This window comes from Cebus imitator, unplaced genomic scaffold (genome assembly GCF_001604975.1).
Source record: "Cebus imitator isolate Cc_AM_T3 unplaced genomic scaffold, Cebus_imitator-1.0 Scaffold33, whole genome shotgun sequence".
Classification (NCBI taxonomy): domain Eukaryota; kingdom Metazoa; phylum Chordata; class Mammalia; order Primates; family Cebidae; genus Cebus; species Cebus imitator.
In genome coordinates this window covers 3,494,428-3,520,477 of record NW_016107348.1, presented here as the reverse complement: position 1 = coordinate 3,520,477, position 26,050 = coordinate 3,494,428, and the positions used below count along the sequence as shown (strand labels likewise).

The following is a 26,050-nucleotide window of genomic DNA, read 5'->3' as shown; positions in this document are numbered from 1 at the left end:
GACTCAGTTTTCACCTCCTCTCTGCCACTCACAAGCAGTGTGATCTTCAGTCAGTTATTCACATTTTGGGGGTCTCAGGCTCCTTATGGTCAATAAGGGGATCGGCCACGCTGGTTTAAAGTCACCCTCTGATTGAGTAGTAAACTTTTGCTATCAGTGGGGATCCCACTCCAACTCACAATTTTGAGCTGAACTTATGACTTCCCGTTGAGGGTGCAACCACTCAATACCTCTGAGCAAGGTGAACCTTAAGATGGCATTGTCTCCTGGGGAAGGACAAAAACAAGCATTAAAAACACTGCAACAACTGCTTATTTACTGAAATAAATCTTTCTAAGTAAGCAATAAAGCTCTTGTTTAACACACCTTAGATTACAAAATGTTAATGATAAAACGTTATCTCAATCTAAACCTTTGTATCTGAGGTGCTGTGGTTTGAATGTTGCCTCCAAAGCTCATGTTGAAATTTGTCATAGAGATGGTATTAAGAGATACGACCTTTAAAAGGTGATGAGGCCACGAGGGGTCTGCCCTCATGAGTGGATTAATGCCATTATCATGGGAGTGGGTTTATTAAAAGGGTGAGTTCAGCAGCCTCATGTTCTCTCTCACACTCTCTTGCCCTTCTGCCTTCCACCAGGTGGTGATACAGCATAAAGCCCTTTGCCAGATGTCAGTGTCATGCTCTTGGCCTTCCCAGTCCCCTGATTCATGAGCCAAATAAATTTATTTTCTTTATAAATCACCCAGTCTGAGATATATTTTTGTCTTAGCAACACAAAATGGACTGAGACATGAGATCAGGGGCATGAGGCTGAGAGTGGGAAGCACCATGCTCAAGGTCTCTCAGCTTGTACATGATGACTCTCCAAGTCTGGAACCCTGATCCCTTGATTCAGGTGATCCTGCTGGCTTTCCCCCTCCATTTGATAACAGAATAAATGTAGGGATTTACTTCCCTGAAGCTCAGCTATAGGAAATAAGCCAAGAGCTGGAAGCTCTTTGGCTACCACTGAATAAGTAGTGGTACTCACTCCTCAGAATGAATATTGTTTGCTTGCCCTGCTTACCTGCATCTCTGTCCTTTTCCTAGTCTTCTTCTCTCCTTTCTTCACTCCCACACCCATCCTAAACAAGTACATCCCACAACCCCTGCCACAAGGACACATTACCCATGTACGGACATGATTGCTGATTCTTGTCTGCTGATGTGGCATTTTGCAAGGCAGATAATAGGGTATTGAGCAACGTTCTGGATCACTGGGGTGACTGCAGGCCAAAGGTAGGCGATTTCTTTCCTGTTGAGGCGAGGAATCCCTCAGAGGGGCAGGAGTTGGGCTCCACAGCCAGCCAGTTGCTTCTCTGACTGTTCAAAGGGATTTAGGTCTCAAGGGAACCCATTTGCACTACAAGAAGAGGGTGGGAGTTGGCCTGGGAGAAGAGGTAGGTGTCTGGGAAATGTGGACAAAAGAATCAAGCAGGTTTGAGCTAAATCAAGAGAATGTTTGGCTCCGTTATGGGGCAGTTAGTTGCTGTTTGTAATATTCTTGTCCTATCTCCTTATTTTGTTCTGTTTCTGTTCCCAGATTCACAGACCTGTTTTCTTTGGTTTTCAGAACTTTCCCCGAAAGACACCCAGCCTTGTCCTCACCAGCCACTGCCCTGTTCACCATCCCCTTCCTTGTTAAAATTCCCTTTTGCTCAAGTACCAGTCACAGCTGTGCGACAGCGATATATTCCGGGAAATGTGTCATTAGGTGATTTTGTGGTTGTGTGAATATCATAGAAGGTACTAACACAAACCAAATGGCAGAGCCTGCTACACACCCAGGCTTTATGGAATAGCCTGTCGCTGGTAGCTTACAAACCTATGTAGTATGTTACTATACTGAATGCTGTTGCGATTGTGACACCACGGTGTTTGTGCATCTAAACATATCTAAACATGAGAAAAGTGCAGTAAAAATAGAGTTATAATTTTATGGGACTACCATTGCATATCTGGTTTGTTATGGATTGAAACTTCATTATGTGGTACATGACTCTGTGTGTGTGTGTATGTATATATATATATGTATATATGCACATATTATTTTTTTACAAATGTGTTCATAATATGTGCATGTTTTTATATATCAGCTTTTTACATAAATATGTCTGCTTTCATGAAAATTATATATGCATAAAGATATATATCACATTAAAACTATATATACCGTTTTTAATGTTGTCACTTAACGCTATAAAATAAATGCCTTCTTAATGGGAGGGTTTAATGGAGATAGAGCAGGAGGCTTCTTAAGCAGCAGAAAAGCAGGTCGTCCTCTCCATGTACCCTCAATGCAGACTGTGATGAGCAGGCACAGAGGCGTCCGGGAGCTACTGCTAGTGACACAGAATTCATGCTTTACCCTGAGTGCTCCGTCTCCCTGAGGGCCACGTAAATGAGCTGTCCTGCTCCAGCAGATACCCGTGGGGAAGTCTTGACGTTGGCCCCTTGAGCCCTTGCTTTCTCTTTGCAAGTCTCAGTTGCTAGAGAATGGGGCTGTGAGTCGTGGTGGAGCTTACCTCCACTCCACAAGGAATACTTGTCCACAGATTTAGGAGAGCTTTTTCTGTCCTTGAACTTCTTCCCCCTATGCTGTAAGTAAGAGCGGGTCACCTTCCAGAAACAAAACCTGTGGGAAGAATGGCTCCTGGTCACAGGCGGGAACCCCCAGTGGAGGGGGCTGGAGCACTGAGCACAGGGGAAATGGGCTAAGCCAGTCCTCGGAAAATGTGGGTGTCCGACAGAGAAGAGGAGAGCATCCTGGCCTCGGGGTACTACCTGCTAGTGGCCTTTTTTCTGAGGCCTCCTCTTTGTCCAGACCTGGCTCCAGTGAGGTCCTGGCATGGGCAGTTTGTTGGGACTTCTTTCTGGAACACCACTGGTGAATGGACCTGTAAAGAGCCTGCTAGCCCCAGGCCTGAGGTGAGGCTAACCCCTGGGGTGCACCCCAGCATCAGACTCTGACATCCCTATCTGACCCCACCTGGCATGGCCAGAGGGCCTGAAAGGCTTTTGCTCAGGCCCTCAATCCTGGTTTCCACCCTGCCCCTTACTGAGAGCCTTGCCCACCCCACTCTATTCCCAGCAGGCCCTTCCCTGGAACAGACCTGGTTTCTCATGTGAACTCAGATTTATATACTCTTTGTGACCTGAAAACTGTTGTTCTCTAGATGCCTGTGCAGCACATGCTATCTTTTTTTACCTGACTCCAAACCCCTTGTTATCCCTACCCTCAGCCAGTCCTTGGATTAGACCTTGGAGGTCAATCTTGGCTAAGACTGAATTTATTTTCTATGGCACTTTGGCTCTGGTGGCTTTGCTTGCTGTCCTCCTCCCCTCTCCTTGAGAGACAGTCTGCTCTATCCCAGTAGGCTCTTCCCATTTCACTTGCTGAACTGGGTCTCATAAATAATGCCACACATGCATTATTTATGGTGATGAGAGACGAAGAGACCTTGTTTCTAATGCTGGTTTTACCACTTACCGAGTGATCCTAGGCAAATCCCTCAAACACTCTGAACCTCGATCTCCTCATCGGTAAAATAGGAATAATAATACTCCTCCCCACCCACTGCATAGGGTTTGGGAGGAGTATTTAAGGTATATATGTAAACACAGTTTGCATAATATAAATCTCTTTATAAGTATGTAGGAAAGTAGGTAAAGAAACTGCAGGAAGAACAGGAATTCAAAGCCTCCCTAAAGCATGTCTGATTTTTCTAAGCGCTTAGGAGATGGTGGAACACTGGCTCATTCAAGAGAAGCATATATTTCCCAGAGATTCCCACTCCCTCCAAAAGTCTCCAGGTGAATGTCTATTGAGTCCTTGCCTGGAGAACTAGAATTAAGTGCTAGACAACATTTGATGTTCAAAATGCCAAGCTGCTTGTTTTGAACTTAGATTTTTGGACTTCTCTAGGTTCTGTATTAAATAATGTATTATCTTAGGGATTTTAAAATAAAGGTTAGAGACTGGTAAGCAATTTCACACTTATATTTTAGTAAAGTAACTACTTTTTTGGTGGAAGATGGGAACTCCTAAGAGCCCAAGCCACATGACAGCCTAAGTGTCCTGATTAGCTTTGCCTGGGAACATTTCAGCCAGGTGTCCTCTGGTCACTACCACCCAAGGCATTGCCGTTCACTGTGTGGAAGACATGAGCTGGAACTCTGGCAGACCACAGGAATAAACAAGCAGCTGAGAGGGCTCAGGCCAGGCCTCCACAGGACAGGTTAGAAACCAGTGGGCCACAGAATATCTGCAGATAGTTTGCTTGTTTCATTTTTGGTTTTTGGCCTTCACAGTTTCTTCACTGGGTTTTAGTTTTGTTAGTTGCCACATTTGCCACTTTAACCTTGAGAGAGAGGACATAAAAATTTGAGTTTCTAGCTCCTCTTGATAATTGGAGTATCTAGCAACTGTGCCCCCTCAGTAGTAATTATGGGGGTTTGGGCAGAGCAGAGCAAAACACTTCTGGCTTGCTTCCTTCATGCAGCTCCTTAAGCACAAGCGGTTGTGTTAGCCTTGACAGAATTTCTCCCCAAGTGGCTGTGGTTCACTCTTACCCTCTGGCGAGAAACCCAGGCCTAAGAAAACCTCACATTCTTACTCCAAGCAAGCACAGAAAGAGGAGAGGTGGGAAACCAGCAGTCTGGGTTCTCAGCCTTACTCTGCCTTCCGTCTGTGGATTCAGTGTTTGGTGTTCTGTGTGAGGGATGGAGTGAGGTGGGTAGGATAAGAAAACATCATCTTAGCTCCCCTAGAAACCAGAAACCATGAAACAGAGGGCTAGAGGAAGCCAGAAAACTCTCTCCAAACTAAGTGTGTTTTCCTGACCTGGCAGTCATTGAGTAAGGAGAAACAGTTACCTTTTCCAGAAGTACATAATGATGGGGAAGACAGACATGATAGCCCCGTGGAATACGCTCCGATCTAGGTTGCCCTCTGTGATGGCAGCAAGGATGGCATCCTTCTGGGATTCAGAGATATTGACCTACCCGCAGAGTGGGAGCCTGTCACTGGCAGGCCCCCAGAACCCCATGACCACCCCCTCTCCAGAAGGCAGAAGCTTTTCATGGAGTTGCTAGATAAAGGATATTGAGTTGGCTGGGACTTACAAGGTGCCTGACAATTAGTTTTCTAATTGTCCTTATGGGGGAAATGCTTCTTGGCGAAAGGCCAGAGTGGAATGTGAGTCTCTCTTACCCTCAGCTTTGGAGGGATGTCAGAGTTCAGGAAGAGCTTTTGGATAATGTTAATTTTGGAGCGCATTAGGATCACATCATTCTCGTTGTATACCCGGTTGACCTGCAGCACATGGGTTGAACTCACCAGATCATTAAATCTAAAAAAAAAAAGATGTTAAGTAGGAAATCAGGAGGAGAAGATGAAAACAGTGACTAAGAAGGCGCCCAGCCTAGACTTACCTCCGGCCCAAAAAGGCAAGGCCAGTTCTAGGCCAGGTTGTGACTTGATTTATTCAGTTATAATTCATCCACTGGCAAATATTGAGCACCTATCACAGGTCAGATAACATGTCATGTGCCCCTTCAGGTGAATTTCTTCACCACAAACCCTCTTATTCAACCCGTCCTCCCTTCTTTACCCATTGTGGCCCAGCAGCATTTTCACTTCTAATGACTTCAGGACCTAAGGGCTATCTTGCTCTTCCCTCTCCTGTGCTGACCTGAGGCAAGTCCTGAGTTGCAGGCAGGTCCCGGTGCTGTAGACCACTTTAGGCAATGAGAGGAGGTTTGCACTCGTTCCAGTGGTAATGGGAAGACAGTAGAACTTTTTAGGCAGGAGAATGATCTAGTCTGGCTTATGTTTTTAGTAGGACATGCTGGTTGCTATACAGAGAATAGTTTGCAGAGGTCAAGCGAGGAAGAAGAGGCAATGTGGTGGGAATTGGAGCAGCAGCAGGCAAGGCTGTTCACTCGGACTAGTACCTATTTCCCTCTGCTCTTCCCTTACCTCCCCCTACATACCTTATTATCTGACTAACCCCTACTCTACGTTCAAAATTTAGCTTAGATGACCCAAGAATTTTGGGCCTCCCACGAAACCATTCCTGAGGACTTACAGTTGTCTAAGTACACTTCCTGTGCCTGATTCTCCCATAGCACCTATCATCCTGAGACATTTCCTAACTTTTATTTCTGTCTTTTCTGCCACACTCATTAGTTTGTGGAACCTTAGAAGTAGAGAACACATCTTAGTTGTTTTTGTATATACGATGTCAAATCCAGTGTTCAAGAAAGAGTAAACAATCAACAAGCATTTGTGGAAATGAGCTAAATCCATTACTGGGGTACAGTAGAAGATCTCTTAACCAAACATTTCTAACTGATGTATGAGTTACCAGGTGCCTAGAAAAACACACTGACTGATATCCATGACATGCCGACTGCATAGATTAGTGGGACATCTTTAGTACACTCTCACCTTTCTCAAACTAGTTGAGGTGAATGTGTACCAGGAGTTGTGTTTCTTTCCAAATATCTTTCCCTTCTGTAAAGATAATTAGTAACTGTAATTGCCATGATAAGTAACTTGTGAAAACTGATAAAATATGAACATATTTTAAAAGTTCATATTTTAAAAGAAAAGTTGTTATTTCTAAAAAAACAAATTAGAATGTTTTGGAAATTCTAATGAAGGCAAGCAGCTTTAAAAAAAAATGCTGTTGGTCAAGTGCAGTGGCTCATGCCTGTAATCCCAGCACTTTGGGAAGCCAAGGCAGGCAGATCACAAGGTCAGGAGATTGATATCATCCTGGCCAATATGGTAAAATCCTGTCTTTACTAAAAATACAAAAAATTAGCTGGGTATGGTGGCACGTATATGTAGTCCCAGCTACTTGGGAGGCTGAGTCAGGAGAATTGCTTGAACCTTAGTTGCAGTGAGGCAAGATTGCACCACTGCCCTCCAGCCTGAGGACAGAGCAAGACTCCATCTCAAAAAATAAAAAATAAAAAAAACATAAAAATCCAGAAGGATTAAATTGCTTCCAAGTAATCTTTAAATTCTGTTCCACTTTAAAGAGATCAAAATTCAAATCAGTAGACAGACACTTTAAGTTCCAAAATGTTAGCGTAGAAGCAAGTTGGCTTCATTCCCCATATGGAAACTCAAAAGAAATAGTACTGAGGTTATTACCAGCAACGCCTCAGAATTCAAACATAGTGAGACAGAGGAGAAAAAAGTAAAATTACTTCAAAAGATCAAATATAAATATTATTGGTGTTCAAGAGGGAGTTGAGCAAGAGCAAGGAAGAGAAAACTTTCTCAAAACAATAACAGAAAACATTCTAAAACCTGACAAAGACATACATGTTCAGGTACAGGAAATCCAGAGAACATCAAATAAATTTGACCCAAATAAGACTACCCCAAGTATTATAGCAATCACCTCTTAAAGGTTAAGGACAAACAGAGAATCCTAAAAGCAGCAAAAGAAGAAAATAATATATAAAAAAGCTCCAATTCATCTGGCAACAGACTTCTCAATGGAAACCATACAGGCCAGGAGAAAACGAGAAAACATTTTCAAAGCGCCAAGAACAACAACAACAAAAAAAAAAACACAAAAAAACCCCACTGTCCAAGAGTACTATATCCCACAAAGCTATCTTTCAACTATGAAGGGGAGATAGCCTTTCCTGGACAAACAAAAGCTGAGAGAATTCATGACCAACAGACATGTCTTACAAGAAATGCTAAAGAGTGTTCTGAAAGAAAATGAGACTAACATGCAAGAAGGAAACATTTGAAGCTATAAACTCATTGGTAAAAGTAAGTGCAGAGACCAACCCAGAATATTCTAATATAGTAGTTGTGGTGTGCAGTTTACTCATAATCCTAGTGTGAAATCTAAAAAACAAATTTATCAGAAACAGCAATAGCTAAAGCAATCTGATACGAGATAAACAATAAAAAACATGTAGATTGAGACAAAATGTCCAAATGTTAAGAGGATGGAGTTAAAGTGTAGAGGTTCATTTTAGTTTTTTCTTTGTTTTTATTCTTTTCTTTGTGATGTATGATAAGTTGTCATCTCTTTAAAATAATTTGTTATATCCACAAAATATTTTTGGTAAGCTTCATAGTAACCACAATACAAAAACCTCTAATAGTTACATTAAAAATAAAAAGCAATGCTTTAAAATACACTACCAGAGAAAATTACTTAATCACAAAGAAGACAGTAAGAAAGGAAAAGAGGAGTTCAAAAACAACCAGAAAATAAGCAACAAAATGGCAGTAGTTTGTCCTTACTTATTAATAAGAATGTTGAATGTAAATAGACTCAATTCTCCAATTAAAAGAGGTACAGTGGCTGGATGACAAGAAACAAGACCCAACTACATGCTACTCACAAGAAACCCACTTCACCTATAAAAACACACATATACTGACAGTGAAGGGATGGAAAAGATTCTATGTGAGTAGAAACCTAAAAAAAAAAAAAAAAAAAAAAAAAAAAAAAAAAAAAAAAAAAAAAAAAAAAAAAAAAAAAAAAAAAAAAAAAAAAAAAAAAAAAAAAANAAAAAAAAAAAAAAAAAAAAAAAAAAAAAAAAAAAAAAAAAACCAGGATAGCTATAGTTATATCAGACAAAATAGGATACAAGTTGAAGACTCTAAAAAGAGACAGAGTCACTATATAATGATAAAAGGGTCAATTCAGTAAGAGAATATAAAAATTATAAATATCAATGCATCCAACATGAGAACACCCAAGTATATGAAGCAAACATTAAAAGATCTAAAAGGAGAGAAGGATTGCAATACAATATTAGGAGATTTCAATGCCCCACTCTTAGTAATGGACTGATCATGCAGACAGAAAATCAATAACAAAATTGTAGTTAAACTACACACCACAACAAATAGGCCTAACTGACATTTACAGAATATTTCACCCAACTGCTACAGAATACACAATCTTTTCATCAGCACATGGAACATTTTCCAAAACAGACCATAAAACAAGTCTCAACAAATTTCCAAAAGTAGAAATAAAATCAAGGATCCTGTCTGACCATGATGGAAAAAAACTAGAAATCAATACCAAGTGAAACCTTGGAAACTGTACAGTATGTGGAAATTAAACAACATGCTCCTGAATGGCCAATGGGTCAATGAAGAAATAAAGAAGAAAATTAAAAAACTTCTTGAAACAAACGAAGATGGAAATAAAATATTCCAAAATCTATGGGCTACAACAGAAACAGTACTAAGAGGAAAGTTTAGAAAAATAAATACTTACATCAAAAAAGTAGAAAGACTTCAAATAACCCAATGATGCCCTCAAGGAATTGAAAAAACAAGAACAAACCAAACCCCAAAATTAGTAGAAGTAATAAAATATTAATAATAAATGTCAGAGTGGAAATAAGTGAAATTAAGACTAAAAAATCCCCAGAAGATTAATGAACAAGAAGTTGTTTTTTAAAAAATATAAACAAAATCATGAAGCCTTTAGCTAGACTGATAAAGGCAAGAGAAGACCCAAATAAATAAAATCAGAAACAAAAAAGAGACATAATCACTAGAGATTATTAGGTACAATTATACACCAACAAATTGGAAAGCCTAGGAGAAATGGATAAATTCTTGGACACACAAAAACTACCAGGTTGAATCATGAGGACATAGAAAACTCAAACGAACAAATAATGAGTAACAAGATTGAAGCCATAATAAGTTTCCCACCAAAGAAAATGCCAGGATCTGATGGCATTAATTCTACCAAAAATTTAAATAAAAACTGATACCAATTCTACTTAAACTCTTAAAAAATTCAAAAGGGGAGAATAGGAAAAACTCATTCTACAAGGCCAACATTGGCCTGCTACCAAAACCAGAAAAGGATGCAACAAAAAAAAAGAAAACTACAGGCCAAAATCACTGATGAACACAGATGCATAAAGCCTCAACAAAATACTAGCAGGCCAAATTCAACAACACATTAAAAAGATCATTCACCATCATCTAATTGGATTTATCCCAGGAATATAAGGATGGTTCAACATATGCAAATCAATAAATGTGATATATCACATTAACAGAATCAAGAATAAGAGTCATATGATCATTTCAATAAATGGTGAAGAAGCATTCAATAAAATTCAACATCTCTTTATGACAAAAAAAAAAAAAAACCCAACAAATTGAGTACAGAAGAAACATACCTCAAAATGATAAATGCAAATATATGACAAACCCACAGCTAACATCATACTGAATGGGGAAAAACTTTAAATTTTCCTCTAAGATCTGAAACAAGTCAAGGATGCCCACTCTCATTACTCTTATTCATTATAGTACTAGAAGTTCTAGCCAGAACAATTAGTCAAAAGAAAGAAATAAAGGGTATCCAAATTGGAAAGGAAGAAGTCAAATTAACCTTGTTCACAGTTGACACTCTTATCTTTAGAAAAGCCTAAAGACTTCACCAATAGCCTATTAGAACTCATACATTCAGTAAAGTTGCAGAATACAAAATCAACATAAGAAAATCAGAAGCATTTATATACACCAACAATGAACAATCTGAAAAAGAAATCAAGAAAGCAATTTCATTGACAATAGCCACGAAAAGCATAAAATACCTAGGTATTAATTTAAACAAAGAACTGTAAGATATATACAAGGAAAATACTGATGAAAAAATTGAAAAGGACACACACACACACACACACACACAATTGAAGTACGTTCCATGCTAATGGATTGGAAAACATAACAGTATTAAAATGTCTATACTAGCCAAATAAATTTATAGATTCAGTACAATTCCTATCAAAATACCAATGGCATTCTTCACAGTAATCGAAAAAACAATCCAAAAATTTACATGGAACCACAAAAAACCCTGAATAGTCAAAGCAATCCTGACCAAAAAGAACAAAGCCGAAGGCATCACTCTAGCTGACTTCAAAATATACTACAAAGCTATAGTAACTAAGTCAGCATGGTGCTGGCATAAAAACAGAAACAGAGAACAATGCAACAGAATAGACAATTCAGATGTAAATCTATGCCTTTGTAGCCAACTCACTTTTGACAGAGGTGGCAAGAATGTACAATGGGGGAAAGAACCATCTCTTCAATAAATGGTGCTGGGGAAACTAAATGTCCTTATGCAGCAGAATGAAACTGGACCACTATCTCTCACCATATACAAAAATCAAATAAAAATGTTTAACACATTTAGACTTAAATCTGAGACTCTGAAACTACTGGAAGAAAACATTGGGGAAACATGGCAGGACATTGGTTTGGGCAAAGGTTTTTGTGTAAGAAGCACAGGCAACCAATGCAAAAATACACAAACGGGATCGCATCAAGCTAAAAAGCTTCTGCACAGCAAAGGAAGAAAATCAACAAAATAAAGAGACAACTCATAGAATGTGAGAAAATATTTGCAAACTATCTATCAAACAGGAGATTAATCATCAGAATATATAAGGAGCTCTAACATCTGAATAATAGAAAACCCAAATAATCTGATTTTTAAAATACACAAAAGATCTAGACAGACATTTCTCAAAAGAAGACATAAAAATGCCCAAATGGTATATGAAAAACTGCGAACATCACAAATCATGAGAGAAACACAAGTCAAAACCACAATGAGCTATCATCTTACCCTACTTAAAATGGCTATTATCAAAAAGACATGGACGCTGGTGAGCATGTGTAAAAAGGGGCAACCTTGTACCAATTAGCACAGCCATTGTGGAAAACAGTATGGCGCTTCCTCAAAAAGCTAAAAATAGAACTTCCATGTGATCCAGCAATCCTAATACTGGGTATATGTCTAAAGGAAAGGAAATCAGTATGTTGAGATATTTGCATTCCCACGTTTGCTGTAGCACTATTCACAATAGCCAGAATATGGAATCAACCTAAGGGTCCATCAATGGATGAATGGTTAAAGAAAATGTGGTGTATACAGATACACAATAAAATAGTGTTCAACCACAGAAAAGCAGGAAATCCTGTCATTTGCAGCAACACGGGTGGAGCTGTAGGTGATTATGTTAAGCAAAATAAGCCAAACACAGAAAGACAAATCACATGTTTTTACTCATATGTGGGGGCTAAAAAAGGGGATCTCAAGTCATTACTAGAAGCTGGGAAGGGTAGGGGGTGGGGGATGAAGACAGTTTGATCAAGGGGTAGAAATACACAGTCAGATAGAAGAAATAAGACTTGATTTTATGTATTAATTAAAAAAATAACTAGCAGACAGCTTTTGGGGTATAGTTTATACAAATATACAGACCTCCCATTGTGGATTGACTTTGGCTTTAGATAAAAAATTTGACAGGTGAATTAATGTACATTAATAAGACTTAAAAATATCTCTTTAATGTTATACAGACACACACACACACACACACACACACACACACACACACAATTTATATTATAATTCCTGGCTTTAACTAAAGAATATTGGTACCATGGTGTTACATTTTAGGACTTTTTCACATTTATAAATAATAAAGAAAAACATGCTGCCTTTTCTCGGACTAAGTAACTGCATTTTAACATTGTAATTTCTGGAATACTGAAGAGCTTGTAGGATCCCAAGAAAAGAAAGATGGAAATCAATTGAGTGACAGCATTCAGCAGGATTTTCAGAAAGAGGGACTCTTACTGGGCAGGGCTGAAATCACTGTGTCTCTTATAGAGCAAGCCAGTTTTTGCTGGGCAGTACTAAGGATGAAAAGTCTTTCTCAGGGCAGAAGAAGGAGAGGTGGGAAACTTACCTCTCCATTTCGGAAAAGAAATATAGATCATTGATCACAAAGTTGACAGTGATAATCCTGTGGCCAAATATACGGCGCTTTACAAGGGTTGTTTCTCCATTCTCTTGGTCTGCACTCCGGACGTTTGCGGTGGATGGAGCTGAACGTCCCGATGTGCTGTGTGGTGAGGTGAAATCTGAGAGAGAAAGAAGAGGGAATTACAATCTTGTTTGATTAAATACACACATGGGATCACATCAAGCTAAAAAGCTTCTGCTTTTTAAAGAGCAAATTCAAAAACATAAGGCAGTTATTTTGTAAAATGTGAGATTTTGCAGTGCCTTAGGTTAGGTATTCCCTACCCTTGCTGGCTCCTTAAGCAGAGGGCTCTGGGCTTGCATCCTCTCTAGGCAGGCCTGGGGTTGGCTTTGCACACAGGACCTGGGGTTTTTTGCCAGACTCCAGGCTGCTACAGGCATGACACAAAGCAATAAGCTTCTTATGTGGGCTGACCCTGATGGCTAAAATATCAACAGGGAGTGGGGTAAATACAGAAATGACTTACTTTCCTTGCTATTTTGCATTTCCTGGTGAAGATAGTCTTCAAATTCCTGGCGCTTACTAGGATTCGACATAAATCTGCGGTACTTGCAAAAGCTCCTGATAAAGCTGATCATTCTCAGCCAGCCTTTCTTCTGGGGAAAGAAAGAGGAGTATAACATGTTCCTTAGTATAGCTGCTGTTCTCTGAGAGTCTACTGTATGCTAAAGCTTGGCGTTCATTACATTGTATAATCTGCCCCAAATTAAGTAGCTGGTAGGTGAAAGATTCTAGCTTCAACGGTCATGGCTGGAGCCATTTGTTCATGCTCCTTCTACCACAGCCTTTCAACAGTGAAGATGTGAGATGCTGTGATTGGGAGAGGGGGCATGGGAGCTAAAACTGGAAGAAAAAGAGGACAGAAATAAAGAACCAAGGGCTCAGGCAAATTTTGAAACATGAAGGAATAAGGAAATGACATTTCTAAGCATTTAAAAAAGAAAATATAATTACTTGTACCCACTCATACACCTCCTCTCTGTCTCTCTCTCTCTCTCTCTCTCTCTCTCTCTCTCTCTCTCTCTCTCTCACACACACACACACACACACACACACAAATGAATTTTGTAAGTTTCTTCATCTGTTTCTAAATAGGTACCCAGGAACCACTGTACATTTTATTTGTCCTTCAAGAAATTGATACCTAGAGCCAGAAAGACTCTTTTTGGTTAACTAGTTCAGCTGTCTCAGTCTGCAGGGAGGGAAACAACATAAGCATGGCTTTAGACAGAAAGCAGTGAAGTACAAAAAGCACTGAATTTGGGATCAAAAAGTGCCTTGAGTCTTGAGTCTGGAGCTTAGCTTCTCAGAACCTAATTGTGTAATTTGTGTCAAGTTACTTAACCTGTGTCTCTGTCTCCACGTGTAAGATAGAAAGAATAGCCCTCAGGGTTGCAGTGAGACTCGGTGGTTATCTATGTAAACACCAATGCAGTGCTTGGCAAAGAGGAGGCATTCAGTACATGTTGGTTTCCTTTCATCTTATTTTCTAAGAACAACTGGAAGGCCTGAAATTAAACCAAGTACACTGGTTCTGGGTAAAGTATTCTTTTTAGTAGTCTATATGACCATTCATGGTGCCCTGACATGGAGTTTATTCATACATGGAGAAAATACAGAGCAGAGAGGCGAGAGCAATAGATTTTCATCCCTGGAGCATTGGATCATTGGGCTTAGGCATTATTTTCCGAGTTGTCTTAGAATGATCTTTGGAGTCAGACAGAGCTGGACTAAAATTATTCCGATGCTGACCAGCTCTAAAACACATTGAGCAAGTGATTCTCTAAGGGGACATGTATTTTCTTTCTTTTTTTTTTGTTCTCAAACCACATAGAGAGTTTCCTGAGTAACATTCCTGTTTCCTCTTTCTTCCTTTTTTCTGTCCTCCCATAGGAGAAGGAATGAGCTAGATGGTTTGAAAGAAGGAAATGGTGCACTTTGTTCTCAGCACTTTGCATTCTGTCTCTGGTTTGTCTGTCTGCAGGACACTTTTTTTAAGCTCAGCTTTTGATATACAGCAAGAGATTCACCCTGGTAAGTGGAGGTCTAAGTTGTTCTGTTAGACCAGTGACTGGGTTTGTAAGTTTAATTTGGATGCAGAGGACCAGCAAAACCTCTTTGCTTCACTGCCAATCCACATCCTCCACACTAACTTTCAACTAGTAGAACTCCATGTGTCCAGTCCCTGTACCTATTACTAAGTTGATTCTAATCACAGGTAGAGAAGAGAGGAACTTCCTTAAATTCCTAGTATAACAATTTCTCTGAGTCTCGGATTCCTCCTTTGCAAAATGGGGATTTAAAAACCTACCCCTGAGACAGTGATTTTCTTGTCTCCAATGTCTTGTTCCACTTTCTTCTGCACTAACCTGGAATTCCTGTAGGCAAGTTGACACTGTCTTTGAGGCTTTCCTAGATGAAGGTTGTACTTCACTTTGTACTTCCACCTCCTGAGAGTGAGGTGGGAACAGGTCTTGATATTCTTTAAACCTGCCAGAAGGAGATCAGGAATATGAAACAGCACAAAAACTTGGTGCATAAAAGATAACAGTCCAGGCAAACCTACCACAGCTTCTGGAGGAAGTCTGAGTGGTAATTGGGGAATGATGAAATACCAAAAAATTCTCTTCTTACTATATCAGACCTTTGTTAGTGTCAGCCTAACCTTCCTGATCAACACTATTGTTTATTAATGCAAATAAACAGAAACGTGTGTGTGTGTGTGTGGTAGATAGGTGGGGGAGTTCAAGATAAGTTTGACTTTTTATTTTGTAGAGAGGCTCTGGCAATGACCTATGAAAATGGATTATGAAACCCTTGATGAATATGGCTTTCAGAAGCCAAGGAGCAACTCCAGAAAGAATCCTTTCTTTCATTGAGTATACTTACCACTTTTCTTCTATAGATTTCATAATATGTCCCTGGAGCTCTAACAATTTGGTCATGGTCACATGATGCATGTGAGTGATTTCTTTGATAATAGGGGCATCACACTGCAGCATTTCTTCTAGAAAATGCAAGAGAGAAAAGAAGCTGTAATCCTGGTCTACCATTTGAGATAGCTGGTGGTTTTTTCATCTTGAGTCTCACAACACCCATTCTCAATCTGGCTAAACTCTGAGTCCTCCACAGTTTGTTCGAAAATCTCCAAAGCATATTTGAAATGTGATGTGCAAACCCATTTGTAAACCAAATTCTTTTCCTCATTTTGTTTTATTCAAATTTCGAAGATGCGTGCTTAAGAGGAAAAAAATTTTTAAAGGACTTATTTCTGCAGCTGGTTTGAAAATTTGGATTTAGAGAGAAAGCAGAAGAGGAAAGGATTACAGTTAAATTGCTGGGCAGATGGGGAATCCAAGATTTCAGATAAGTATTGTGAGGGTGATATGGTTCTCCAGGTATTCATTCAGAGACTGTTGTGTTCATTGATGAGACTTGAAAATAATCAAGGACAGGATCTGGACACTTTTCCTCTTCTAGCTCATTCAAAATATTGTATAGAACTCAACATCCTGAGATTCAACAAATAAATAATGCTTATGAATAAATATTTGTTAATTTGACCTATTTTTCTATATTCATAAAAAATTTATTTCCTTATCTTGGTTTACTAAAAGCAAAAACCAAACACACAAAAATACAGTCTGTGACAAAATAGGAGGCGCTATCTTCATTGCAACTTCAGCTCTTGGCCAAGAAGACTTTATTTACCATATTTATCCTCCCAACTTAGGAAACAAAATAAGACACAACTTCTGAAACAAAGATTTTTCACGTGCACACTTCTCCTTCCCAGTACAAGTGTCTTCACAATTCATGGGTGGCAGACACGCCACCTTTGCAGACAGCTAACTCTTGCTTTTTGTATCTAGCTTCACCCTAGTTGGTTTAATGGTCAAATGACTTGAATTTGAATTCAAGTTCTACGACGTGTACAAGCTAGTTAATCTCTCTGTGTTTCCCTTTCTTCGTTAGTCAAGTGGAGATGCCTGTCCCTAAATTTCAGGGATTAAATAAAATTCTGCTTTTAGAATTAAATAAAATTAAATGAGAGGATACATGTGAAAGTATCTTGCTCTTGGCTTCTTTTACTGGTGATATGATTTGACTCTGTGTCTCCACCTAAATCTCACCTTGAATTGTAATAAGTCCCACATGTCAAGGGCAGGACCAGGGGGAGATAACTGAATCATGGAGGTGGTTTCCCCCATGCTCTTCTCGTGATAGTGGGTGAGTTCTCATGACATATGATGGTTTTACAAGGGCTTCCCCCTTCCCTGGGCACTCATACTCTCTCTTGCCACCCTGTGAAGAGGTGCCCTCCACCATGACTGAAAGTTTGCTGAGGCCTCCCCAGCCATGTGGAACTGAGTCAATTTCCCTTTTCTTTATAAATGACCAGCCTCAGGCATTTCTTCACAACAGTGTGAGGACAGACTAATACAACTCGTATTAAGACTTTGGATTTATTATTACTGTTCTCTGCTTTTGCCCTCCCTCTTAATCTTTGTCTCAGTACTGCCCCATGAGGCTGTCACTCTGTACTGCTATCTCTGGGGTCTCACATAAGACATGCTATTTCCCAGGCTATTCTCCTAAGACACTGAAAGGAGAAGGAAAACAGGATCAGAAGAGGTCACATACCAGGAGAGAGGTGGCCATGGAAGAAAGTGTTGACTACTTTTTCTATGAGAGACTTGCACGTCTTTTCATTGGTCTCTATACTGATCTTCTGTACAGCTATCAGGAATTGCAATGGGCTTCCAGCCTTCCGTTCTTCGAGGAACTCCCTGAAGAACTCCAAGTGCTGTGTATTTAAGAGGACTTCTGTCAAATTTCTGGAAAACAAGAAACCATCTTTGGCAGAGAGAAAGGAATGATGACTATGGATTCTGTCTCAATTAGAAAATGGGGAAGCGCATTGCCTAGGCTTAGGGCCTTAAGCCATGTGTGAAGAGCACTGTGGATGAATTGGTTAAATCTGTTTGTTTCTTTGGTGATAAACTTGAACTTTCATGTACCCTTTCTAAGTCTGGTCCAATATCTTCCTTCCCAATGGAAGATGAAGGAAAATATTTTAACGGGTACAATTTTTTCAAGGGGATTCTCTTTTTACATTATGGATTCAAAACAACTCCTAATTGGCACTTATTTCTGTGAGGCAGGGCATGATTAGCGGTTTTTGATTAATGTTTCTAAATTTCCTTTGCTGGTTTCTTCTTTCACTGCTTCTTGAGTAAAGGTACCCCTAATGTTTCATCCTCAGTCCTCTATTCTTTTGCCTTATGGTTTTTCCTGAGTAATCTGTGCCTTCTCTGTGGTTTCAATGTTTATTGATAGGAGGAAGTGATTTCAAATTTTATTGATGTGGCGAAACTGTATCTCCAGTTCCCATATTCTCCACTTCTAAATTTGAACTGCCCATAAATCCTCATCTTTATGTCATAGTTATTATTTAAACCTCTCTACACACACACCCACATCTTGACCAACTTGCTTTTCCTTTATATACCTATTTCATTAAGTATGATGTTAACCATAGATCTTTAATAGATGCCCTTTATCAGGATTAGATATTTCCCTTCTATTCTAATCTTATTGAGAGTTTCAAAAATCACAAATATGTGCTGGATTTTGTAAAAGGCTTTTTTTTTCTGCATCAGTTGAGATAATCATGTGAATTTCTTCCCCTTGTGTCATTAATATGGTATATTAACTGTTTTTTCATTCCTTGTATTCCTAGGATAAATTCCACTTGGTAACCCAGGCTGGAGTACAGTGACATGAACACAGCTCACTGCAGCCTTGACCTCCCAGGCTCAGGTGATCCCCCCGACCTTAGCCTCCAAGTAGCTGTAACTACAGGCGTGTACCATCATGCCCAGCTAATAATGTTTGTATTTTTTTTGGTAGAGATGGAGTTTCACTATGTTGCCCAGGCTTGTGTTAAACTCCTGAGCTCAAGCAATCTGCCCACTTTGGCTTCTCATAGTGCTGAGATTAGAGGCACGAGCCACCAAGCTTGGCCACTGATCTTTTTTATGTATTGCTGGATTTGATTTGCAAATATTGTATTGAAGTTTTTTGTATCTAGAAACTAGAGGGAGTATTGGTCTGTGGTCTTCTTTTCTTATTATGTCTTTGGTCTGGCTTTGGGATCAGGATAATACTGGCCTCAAAGAATAAGGTGGCAAGTGTTTCTTCTTTCTCTGTTTCCTCAAAGAGGTCATGGAATATTGACATTACTTATCCTTTAAATATTTCATAGAACTCCGCAGTGAAGCTGTCTCTGCCTGGGTGTTTCTATGTGAGAAAACTTTAAATTACTAATTTGATTCTTTTCTTATTATAGATTTATTCACATTTTTTACTTTTCCTTGAAAGGTAGCTAGCTTACTTCAGAATTTACTTCATAAATTCTAGAAATTTATGTATTGCATCTAAGTTGCCTAATTTGTTTCTTGCATTTCCTTACAATCATATTAATTTCTGCAGGGCAGTAATTATATGCTCTTTAAAACCAGATGTTGATTATCTGTGTCATCTTATTTCCCTTGGTCAGTATATCTTACAATTTAACAATTGTATTGATCTCTACAAAAAACTAACTTATTTGCCTAGATTTTCTATGTTTTTCTCTTTTTCATCTATACATTAATAGTTATTATTTATTTCCTTTGAGCTTAGTTTGAAAATATAATCTCACTACCTTTGGTATCATTGTTTCTGATGTGAAATAAACTTTAATCTTGCTGTAGTTCCCTTGAATATGATACATCCTTTTTCTCCTGTAGCACTCAAGATTTTTCTGTCTTTATCTTTCAACAGTTCGATTATGATGTGTCTATGTGTGGATCTCTATGATTTTCTGTCAAAATCTCTATGATTTGGTCTGGCTAATGATTAAATCTGTTATTGATTGCCTTGAGTAAATTTTTCATTTCAGTTATATACTTTTCAATGCTAGATTTTTTTGTTGTATTTTATAATTTCTGTCTCATTATTGATATTCTCTATTTGATTGATCATTGCCAGAATATCTTCCTTTAATTCTTTTTTTTGAGACAGAGTCTTACTCTGTTGCCCAGGCTGCAGTGCAGTGGTGTGATCTAGACTCACTGCAACCTTTGCCTCCAGGGTTCAAGCAATTTTTCTGCCTCAGCCTCCTGGGTAGCTGAGACTACAGGTGCGTACCACCACGCCCAGCTAATTCTTGTATTTTTAGTAGAGATGGGGTTTCACCATATTGGCCAGGCTGGTCTTGAACTCCTGACCTCATGATCTACCTTCCTTGGCCTTCCAAAGTGCTGGGATTACAGGTGTAAGCCACTGTGCCCAGACTTCCTTTAATTCTTTAGACATGGTTTTCTTTAGTTTGTTGAACCTATTGCTTGGAAGTCTTTGGTCCAACATCTGAATCACCCTAGAGAGAGTTTCTATTGACTGCCTTTATTCTCCCTGTGGATGGGGCATACTTTTCTCGGATTTTTCTTTGCATGTGTGTCTTATAATTTTTTGTCTAAAGTTGAATTTGGGATAATATATTATCACAACTCTGGATTCTGAATTTACACCCCACCCCTCATCCACCAAAGATTGCTGCTGTTGATGGTTTTGTTTGCTTTTTTAATATTTTGTTTTCTGTTAAATGACTTACGTGGGCTAGCTCTGTAGAATATATTTCCCCTGAAGTGTGTGGCTACTAAAGTGTCTGCTCAGCTGTTTCTCGTTTGAATTCATATTTTTCTTTATATACTAGTTTTCAGTGCCTCATGATCAGCCAATGATAAACAGATAATTGGGCTTCTCTTCAGTCTGTCTTGAGCATCTCCACAGCATTTGCACAGTCCCTTGGGAATATCTTGCTCCCAGATTTTCCTTTTATACTTTTGGCTGTTTTACCGCTTGCCCAACTAGTATCACTGCCTTAAGTGGGTGTGAGAGTGGTCTCCTGGTTGTTTGCCACAAGGATGGCTATTGGTTTTGCTGGTCATCGGCTTTTTTGTGGAGCTCCAAACCGTATCAGTTTCTTCTGCTGGCAGTAAGATGGCTGGTACTAATGGCTGTCCAGCTTGTCAGTGATGCGGGTGATTACAAGTAACATGCCACAGATGACGCTGTTCTTACTGAGGTCTGGTTGTTTTCTTGCATAAACAGTTTTTGATTTGTTACATGCCTTCAGTTAATTGACAGAGCTCTGAAATTCTTTTTGACAGGTTTTCCCAGGTTTGCTTTTATGGAGTGACTACTTACAAAGTTCTTGCTCTACCATTCCAGAAATCTGAATCCCTTCCTTCATTGTTTTGTACATCTACATTTTCCCTTCCATTTCGCTTCCACGGTTTACTCAGATCTTTACTGTTTGCCTGAATGACTGCAAAGACTTTCCAACTATTATCTCTGCCTTCAACCTCTGGATGTCTGACTCTTTATATTCTCATTTCTGTCAGAGTAATATTTAAAAAATCCATACAACAGATACTTCCGCCACCCACTGCTCCAACAAACCCCGAAGAATCCTCACTGTCATTTAAACAATGCAAGTTCCTTCATAATCTACCCAAGACCTTTCTCTAATTATTTGGTCTCAATCTGGCTTTTAAATTTTATGTTTTACGTCCCTTCACCACATGCACTCTGTACTTCAACACCACTGGACTATTTTCAAGTCTTTGAATATTACGTTTATATTCATGAGTTAATACTTCAATTTCTTTGCAATTGAATTTACACATGCAGTTCTGGGCATCTTTTGATATTCTAACTTTTCCTGATCCTCACTCAAAATTTCTCTCTCCTTTCACTATACTCCCATATGTATTAGCTAATATTTTATCATAACATTTTAAGGTCAGCCTTGCATTTTCTTTAGTTACATAATTAGATTAAGGGCAAGGACTATGTCTTAATTTTGTATCATTAGAACTCACAGAGTGTCTAGAATACAGTATATGATCAATAGCCATTTACTTGTTGAATAAGAGATAGGGACAAGGTTTAAGAGGATTGCAACTGTGATATCCCCGAGCTATTCTGCTTGGTCTTAACCGAAGTCACGAAACTAGACTATATGACCCTGATATGTCTTCTAGAACTTAATTTTCTTACAGATATGTGATTTAAGACTTCTGTGGTATTCATGCTTAACTAAATTGGAAAATAAATATTTCTATAGACATAATGGAGAGCAGTGACTAGGACAAATTGGAAAAGCAAAAGGGACAAATGATTGAACCTCAGAGAATAATTTCAGTTGCTTAAAGGGAGCAAGATCTATTCAGAGTGATTAGAAGAGACAAAAGACTTATCACCCTCAGTGAATATCATCAGTAAATGAAAACATTCTTGTCTGGGTACAAATGCCTATAATCTCAGCACTTTGGAAGGCTGAGATGGGAGGATCACTTGAGCCCAGGAGTTTGAAAACAACCTAGGCAACATGGAAAGACCCAGTCTCTACAAAAAAAAAAAAAAAAAAAAAGCCAGGCATGGCAGCATGCACCTGTAGTCCCACACACTCAAGAGGCTGAAGTGGGTAGATCACTTGAGCCCAGGGAGGTTGAGAGGCTGAAGTGGGTAGATCACTTGAGCCCAGGGAGGTTGAGGCTGCAGTGAGCCGTAATTGAGCCACTGCACTCCAGCTGGGACAAAAAAAGTGAGATCCTGTCTCAAGAAAAAAAATTAATTAAAAAAAAATTTTTGTGGGAGTTTTTTTCTATGCAAAATATTCTGTGGACATTTTGATTAACATATTTATATGTTCTTCTATATCCTCATCATCTAGAAGAGGATCTTGCATATAGTTAGCCGTTATAGACAGAAAATAACTGAACAAATAAAAATACATGAGTAACTGAATGCTATGACCTACAATAAAATTATAGTCAAGTCAAGAAGTTGGAAAACATACCTAAAAAGTAAAGATCAGTAGAAAGTAGTACATGTAAGTGCTTGATATTGTACTTCAGACATTTAGGGTTTCAGACAAGAAGGAAGTTACAGCAAACATAATATTTGGAGAACTTTTTATGTATAGGTGGCACTTATGCCAAGGTACATGGAAACAAAGGTGGGTGGGCACTCCTGAAAGAAGAGGCCACAGGGTCTTTGCCTAGTTGTGGGACCTTACCAGAGGCCGATTCTCAGATTTATTATAAGTGGAGAGAGACAAGTAGTAAGAAACCATTATGTACAGCAGTACATAATCCAGCAAACACAAATAGGCAAAGAAACATGTACAAAGATGTTTATTGTGGTACTATTTATAGCGGTTAAAAAATTAAAGACAATGTAAAGTCTATATACGTTATACCACACTCAGGGAAGGAGGTAGAACAGCACATGCTGGCATGAGATGTCTATGATAGCTTAAGTTAAAAAAGTTATTGTATAATATATATGTAGCACAGTGCTAATTTTAGAAAATAAATGATTTAAACTATGAAGAGTGTCTGTGCCTATATGTATTGTATATGGAAAAGGGTCCGAAAACCTACACATAGAAAGATAAGGTCAGTATTAGACATGTTGAGATTTTTCAGAAACCTGTGCCTGAAGATGTTGCTGTAGCCAGGTTCTGTATCTTACCTGGGTCTCACTGATGGCTTCCTTACACTAGATTTTTTGAGGAAGGACATTTTCCTGTTTGAGCGTGAAGCTCTCTTTTGTTTCTTGAAAATTTCCATTGCAAAATCTAAAAAAAAAAATCACTAAGTTGGAGAATGCTATATTATAAGCAATGAAAAGGGAGAAGTAGCAAAAACATTTTTCAGACATTAAGTTCATGTAAAAAAAAAAAAAAAAAAAAAACCACTCTCCCCACAAACTGCCATCTCAGGTCATTTGTGTTAAGAACAGACTTAGGGATGACTGACATCCTGACATGAACATCAGTCCAGGTTATGTTATCTAAGTATATTGGCCTTTAGGTCTAATGCCCACCTTCCTCAGAGAGATTGCCTCTCTCCTCATGACATTAGTTAACACCAAATGTCAGGCCTCCTTCAATGAGCTGCTTTTACTAGACCAAATTCCACATGACATTCCGTCTTCCTTGACACTTCTATTGTCCTATCCTAAATCTTTCCATGTGTTCCCTGGAATTCCTGCTTTGCAAAAAGCAAACTTTCACATATTCTTGACCTCTTCTTTAAGAGTTCCCTCCATCTTCTTGTTCTAATAAAAACATTTTCTTTCCCAAGGACACTGCTTCCCCTTGTAAGCTTCTCAAATGATACTCTAGTACACTCTACAAGTTCAGAATGGGTGTCTGGTTCCCTATTGCCATTTAGAAATCATTATTGCCTGTAATATATCAAAACATCAGGTCATTCCTATAATCCCAGCACTTTGGGAAGCCGAAGTAGGAGGATCACTTGAGGCCAGGAGATTAAAACCAGTCTTGATAACACAGTGAGATCCCATCTCTACAAAAAAAAATTAAAATTGACTGGGTGTGGTGGTATGTACCTGTGGGCCTAGCTACTTGGAAGGGTGAGACGAGATCAGTTGAGCTTAGGAGTTTGAGGCTACAGTGAGCTATGATCACACCATTGCATTCTAGCCTGGGCAACAGAGCAAGACTCTGTCTATAAAAATAATTTTAAATAATAAAAACAAATAAAACATTATTATTGAAGAACAATAGATTTCATGAATCTCCATATCAAAGAGCCCTTTGAGGTGAACGTTGTAGAAGAAAACATAAACTATGAACTCATCAAGGGCAGAGATGATGTATTACTCATCTGACTTACGGAAATTAGGATATGACCTAGTTATATAGTCAATGTTTTAAAATGTTTTTTAAATACAATATACCCATACAGGAAATTTTTGTGTAGTTTGGCAATACTTTTTCAGAAAGCAATCAAAAAGTATGAAAAGAAATTGGATCTAAACAAATGCAACTGAGTAAGAAAAAATAAAATATGCTTTTTCGCAACGGGTTTGCCGCCAGAACATAGGTGTCGTGAAAACTACCCCTAAAAGCCAAAATGGGAAAGGAAAAGACTCATATCAACATTGTCGTCATTGGACATGTAGATTCGGGCAAGTCCACCACTACTGGCCATCTAATCTACAAATGCGGTGGCATCGACAAAAGAACCATTGAAAAATTTGAAAAGGAGGCTGCTGAGATGGGAAAGGGCTCCTTCAAGTATGCCTGGGTCTTGGATAAACTGAAAGCCGAGCGTGAACGTGGTATCACCATTGATATCTCCTTGTGGAAATTTGAGACCAGCAAGTACTACGTGACTATCATTGATGCCCCAGGACACAGAGACTTCATCAAAAACATGATTACAGGGACATCTCAGGCTGACTGTGCTGTCCTGATTGTCGCTGCTGGTGTTGGTGAATTTGAAGCTGGTATCTCCAAGAACGGGCAGACCCGAGAGCATGCCCTCCTGGCTTACACACTAGGTGTGAAACAACTAATTGTTGGTGTTAACAAAATGGATTCCACTGAGCCACCCTACAGCCAGAAGAGATATGAGGAAATCGTTAAGGAAGTCAGCACTTACATTAAGAAAATTGGCTACAACCCCGACACAGTAGCTTTTGTGCCAATTTCTGGTTGGAATGGTGACAACATGCTGGAGCCAAGTGCTAACATGCCTTGGTTCAAGGGTTGGAAAGTCACCCGTAAGGATGGCAACGCCAGTGGAACCACACTGCTTGAGGCTCTGGACTGCATCCTACCACCAACTCGTCCAACTGACAAGCCCTTGCGCCTGCCTCTCCAGGATGTCTATAAAGTTGGTGGTATTGGTACTGTTCCTGTTGGCCGAGTGGAGACTGGTGTTCTCAAACCTGGTATGGTGGTCACCTTTGCTCCAGTCAACGTTACAACTGAAGTGAAATCTGTTGAAATGCACCATGAAGCTTTGAGTGAAGCTCTTCCTGGGGACAATGTGGGCTTCAATGTCAAGAATGTGTCTGTCAAGGATGTTCGTCGTGGCAACGTTGCTGGTGACAGCAAGAACGACCCACCGATGGAAGCAGCTGGCTTCACTGCTCAGGTGATTATCCTGAACCATCCAGGCCAAATCAGTGCTGGCTATGCCCCTGTACTAGATTGCCACACGGCTCACATTGCCTGCAAGTTTGCTGAGCTGAAGGAAAAGATTGATCGCC

The 26,050-nt window shown here is 39.2% G+C and overlaps 2 protein-coding genes across 2 annotated transcripts in view; one reads left to right on the top strand and one right to left on the bottom strand.

Annotated features, from left to right (window-relative positions):
* The window catches only part of RGSL1 (regulator of G protein signaling like 1), a 129,425-nt gene that overhangs the window by 2,339 nt on the left and 101,036 nt on the right, over nucleotides 1-26,050 (bottom strand). Inside the window, exons 13-22 of the mRNA XM_017524482.2 lie at nucleotides 23,498-23,603; nucleotides 17,555-17,748; nucleotides 15,800-15,917; nucleotides 15,280-15,400; nucleotides 13,377-13,506; nucleotides 12,833-13,007; nucleotides 5,256-5,394; nucleotides 4,919-5,043; nucleotides 2,569-2,678; nucleotides 180-266 (exon numbers count right to left, since the gene is read on the bottom strand). Coding sequence (XP_017379971.2) covers nucleotides 180-266; nucleotides 2,569-2,678; nucleotides 4,919-5,043; nucleotides 5,256-5,394; nucleotides 12,833-13,007; nucleotides 13,377-13,506; nucleotides 15,280-15,400; nucleotides 15,800-15,917; nucleotides 17,555-17,748; nucleotides 23,498-23,603 — 1,305 coding nt within the window. The remainder of the gene's footprint in view (nucleotides 1-179; nucleotides 267-2,568; nucleotides 2,679-4,918; nucleotides 5,044-5,255; nucleotides 5,395-12,832; nucleotides 13,008-13,376; nucleotides 13,507-15,279; nucleotides 15,401-15,799; nucleotides 15,918-17,554; nucleotides 17,749-23,497; nucleotides 23,604-26,050) is intronic.
* LOC108301277 (elongation factor 1-alpha 1-like) overlaps nucleotides 24,831-26,050 on the top strand; it is a 16,272-nt gene continuing 15,052 nt past the window's right edge. Inside the window, exon 1 of the mRNA XM_037737089.1 lies at nucleotides 24,831-26,047. Coding sequence (XP_037593017.1) covers nucleotides 24,907-26,047 — 1,141 coding nt within the window. The 5' untranslated portion in view covers nucleotides 24,831-24,906. The remainder of the gene's footprint in view (nucleotides 26,048-26,050) is intronic.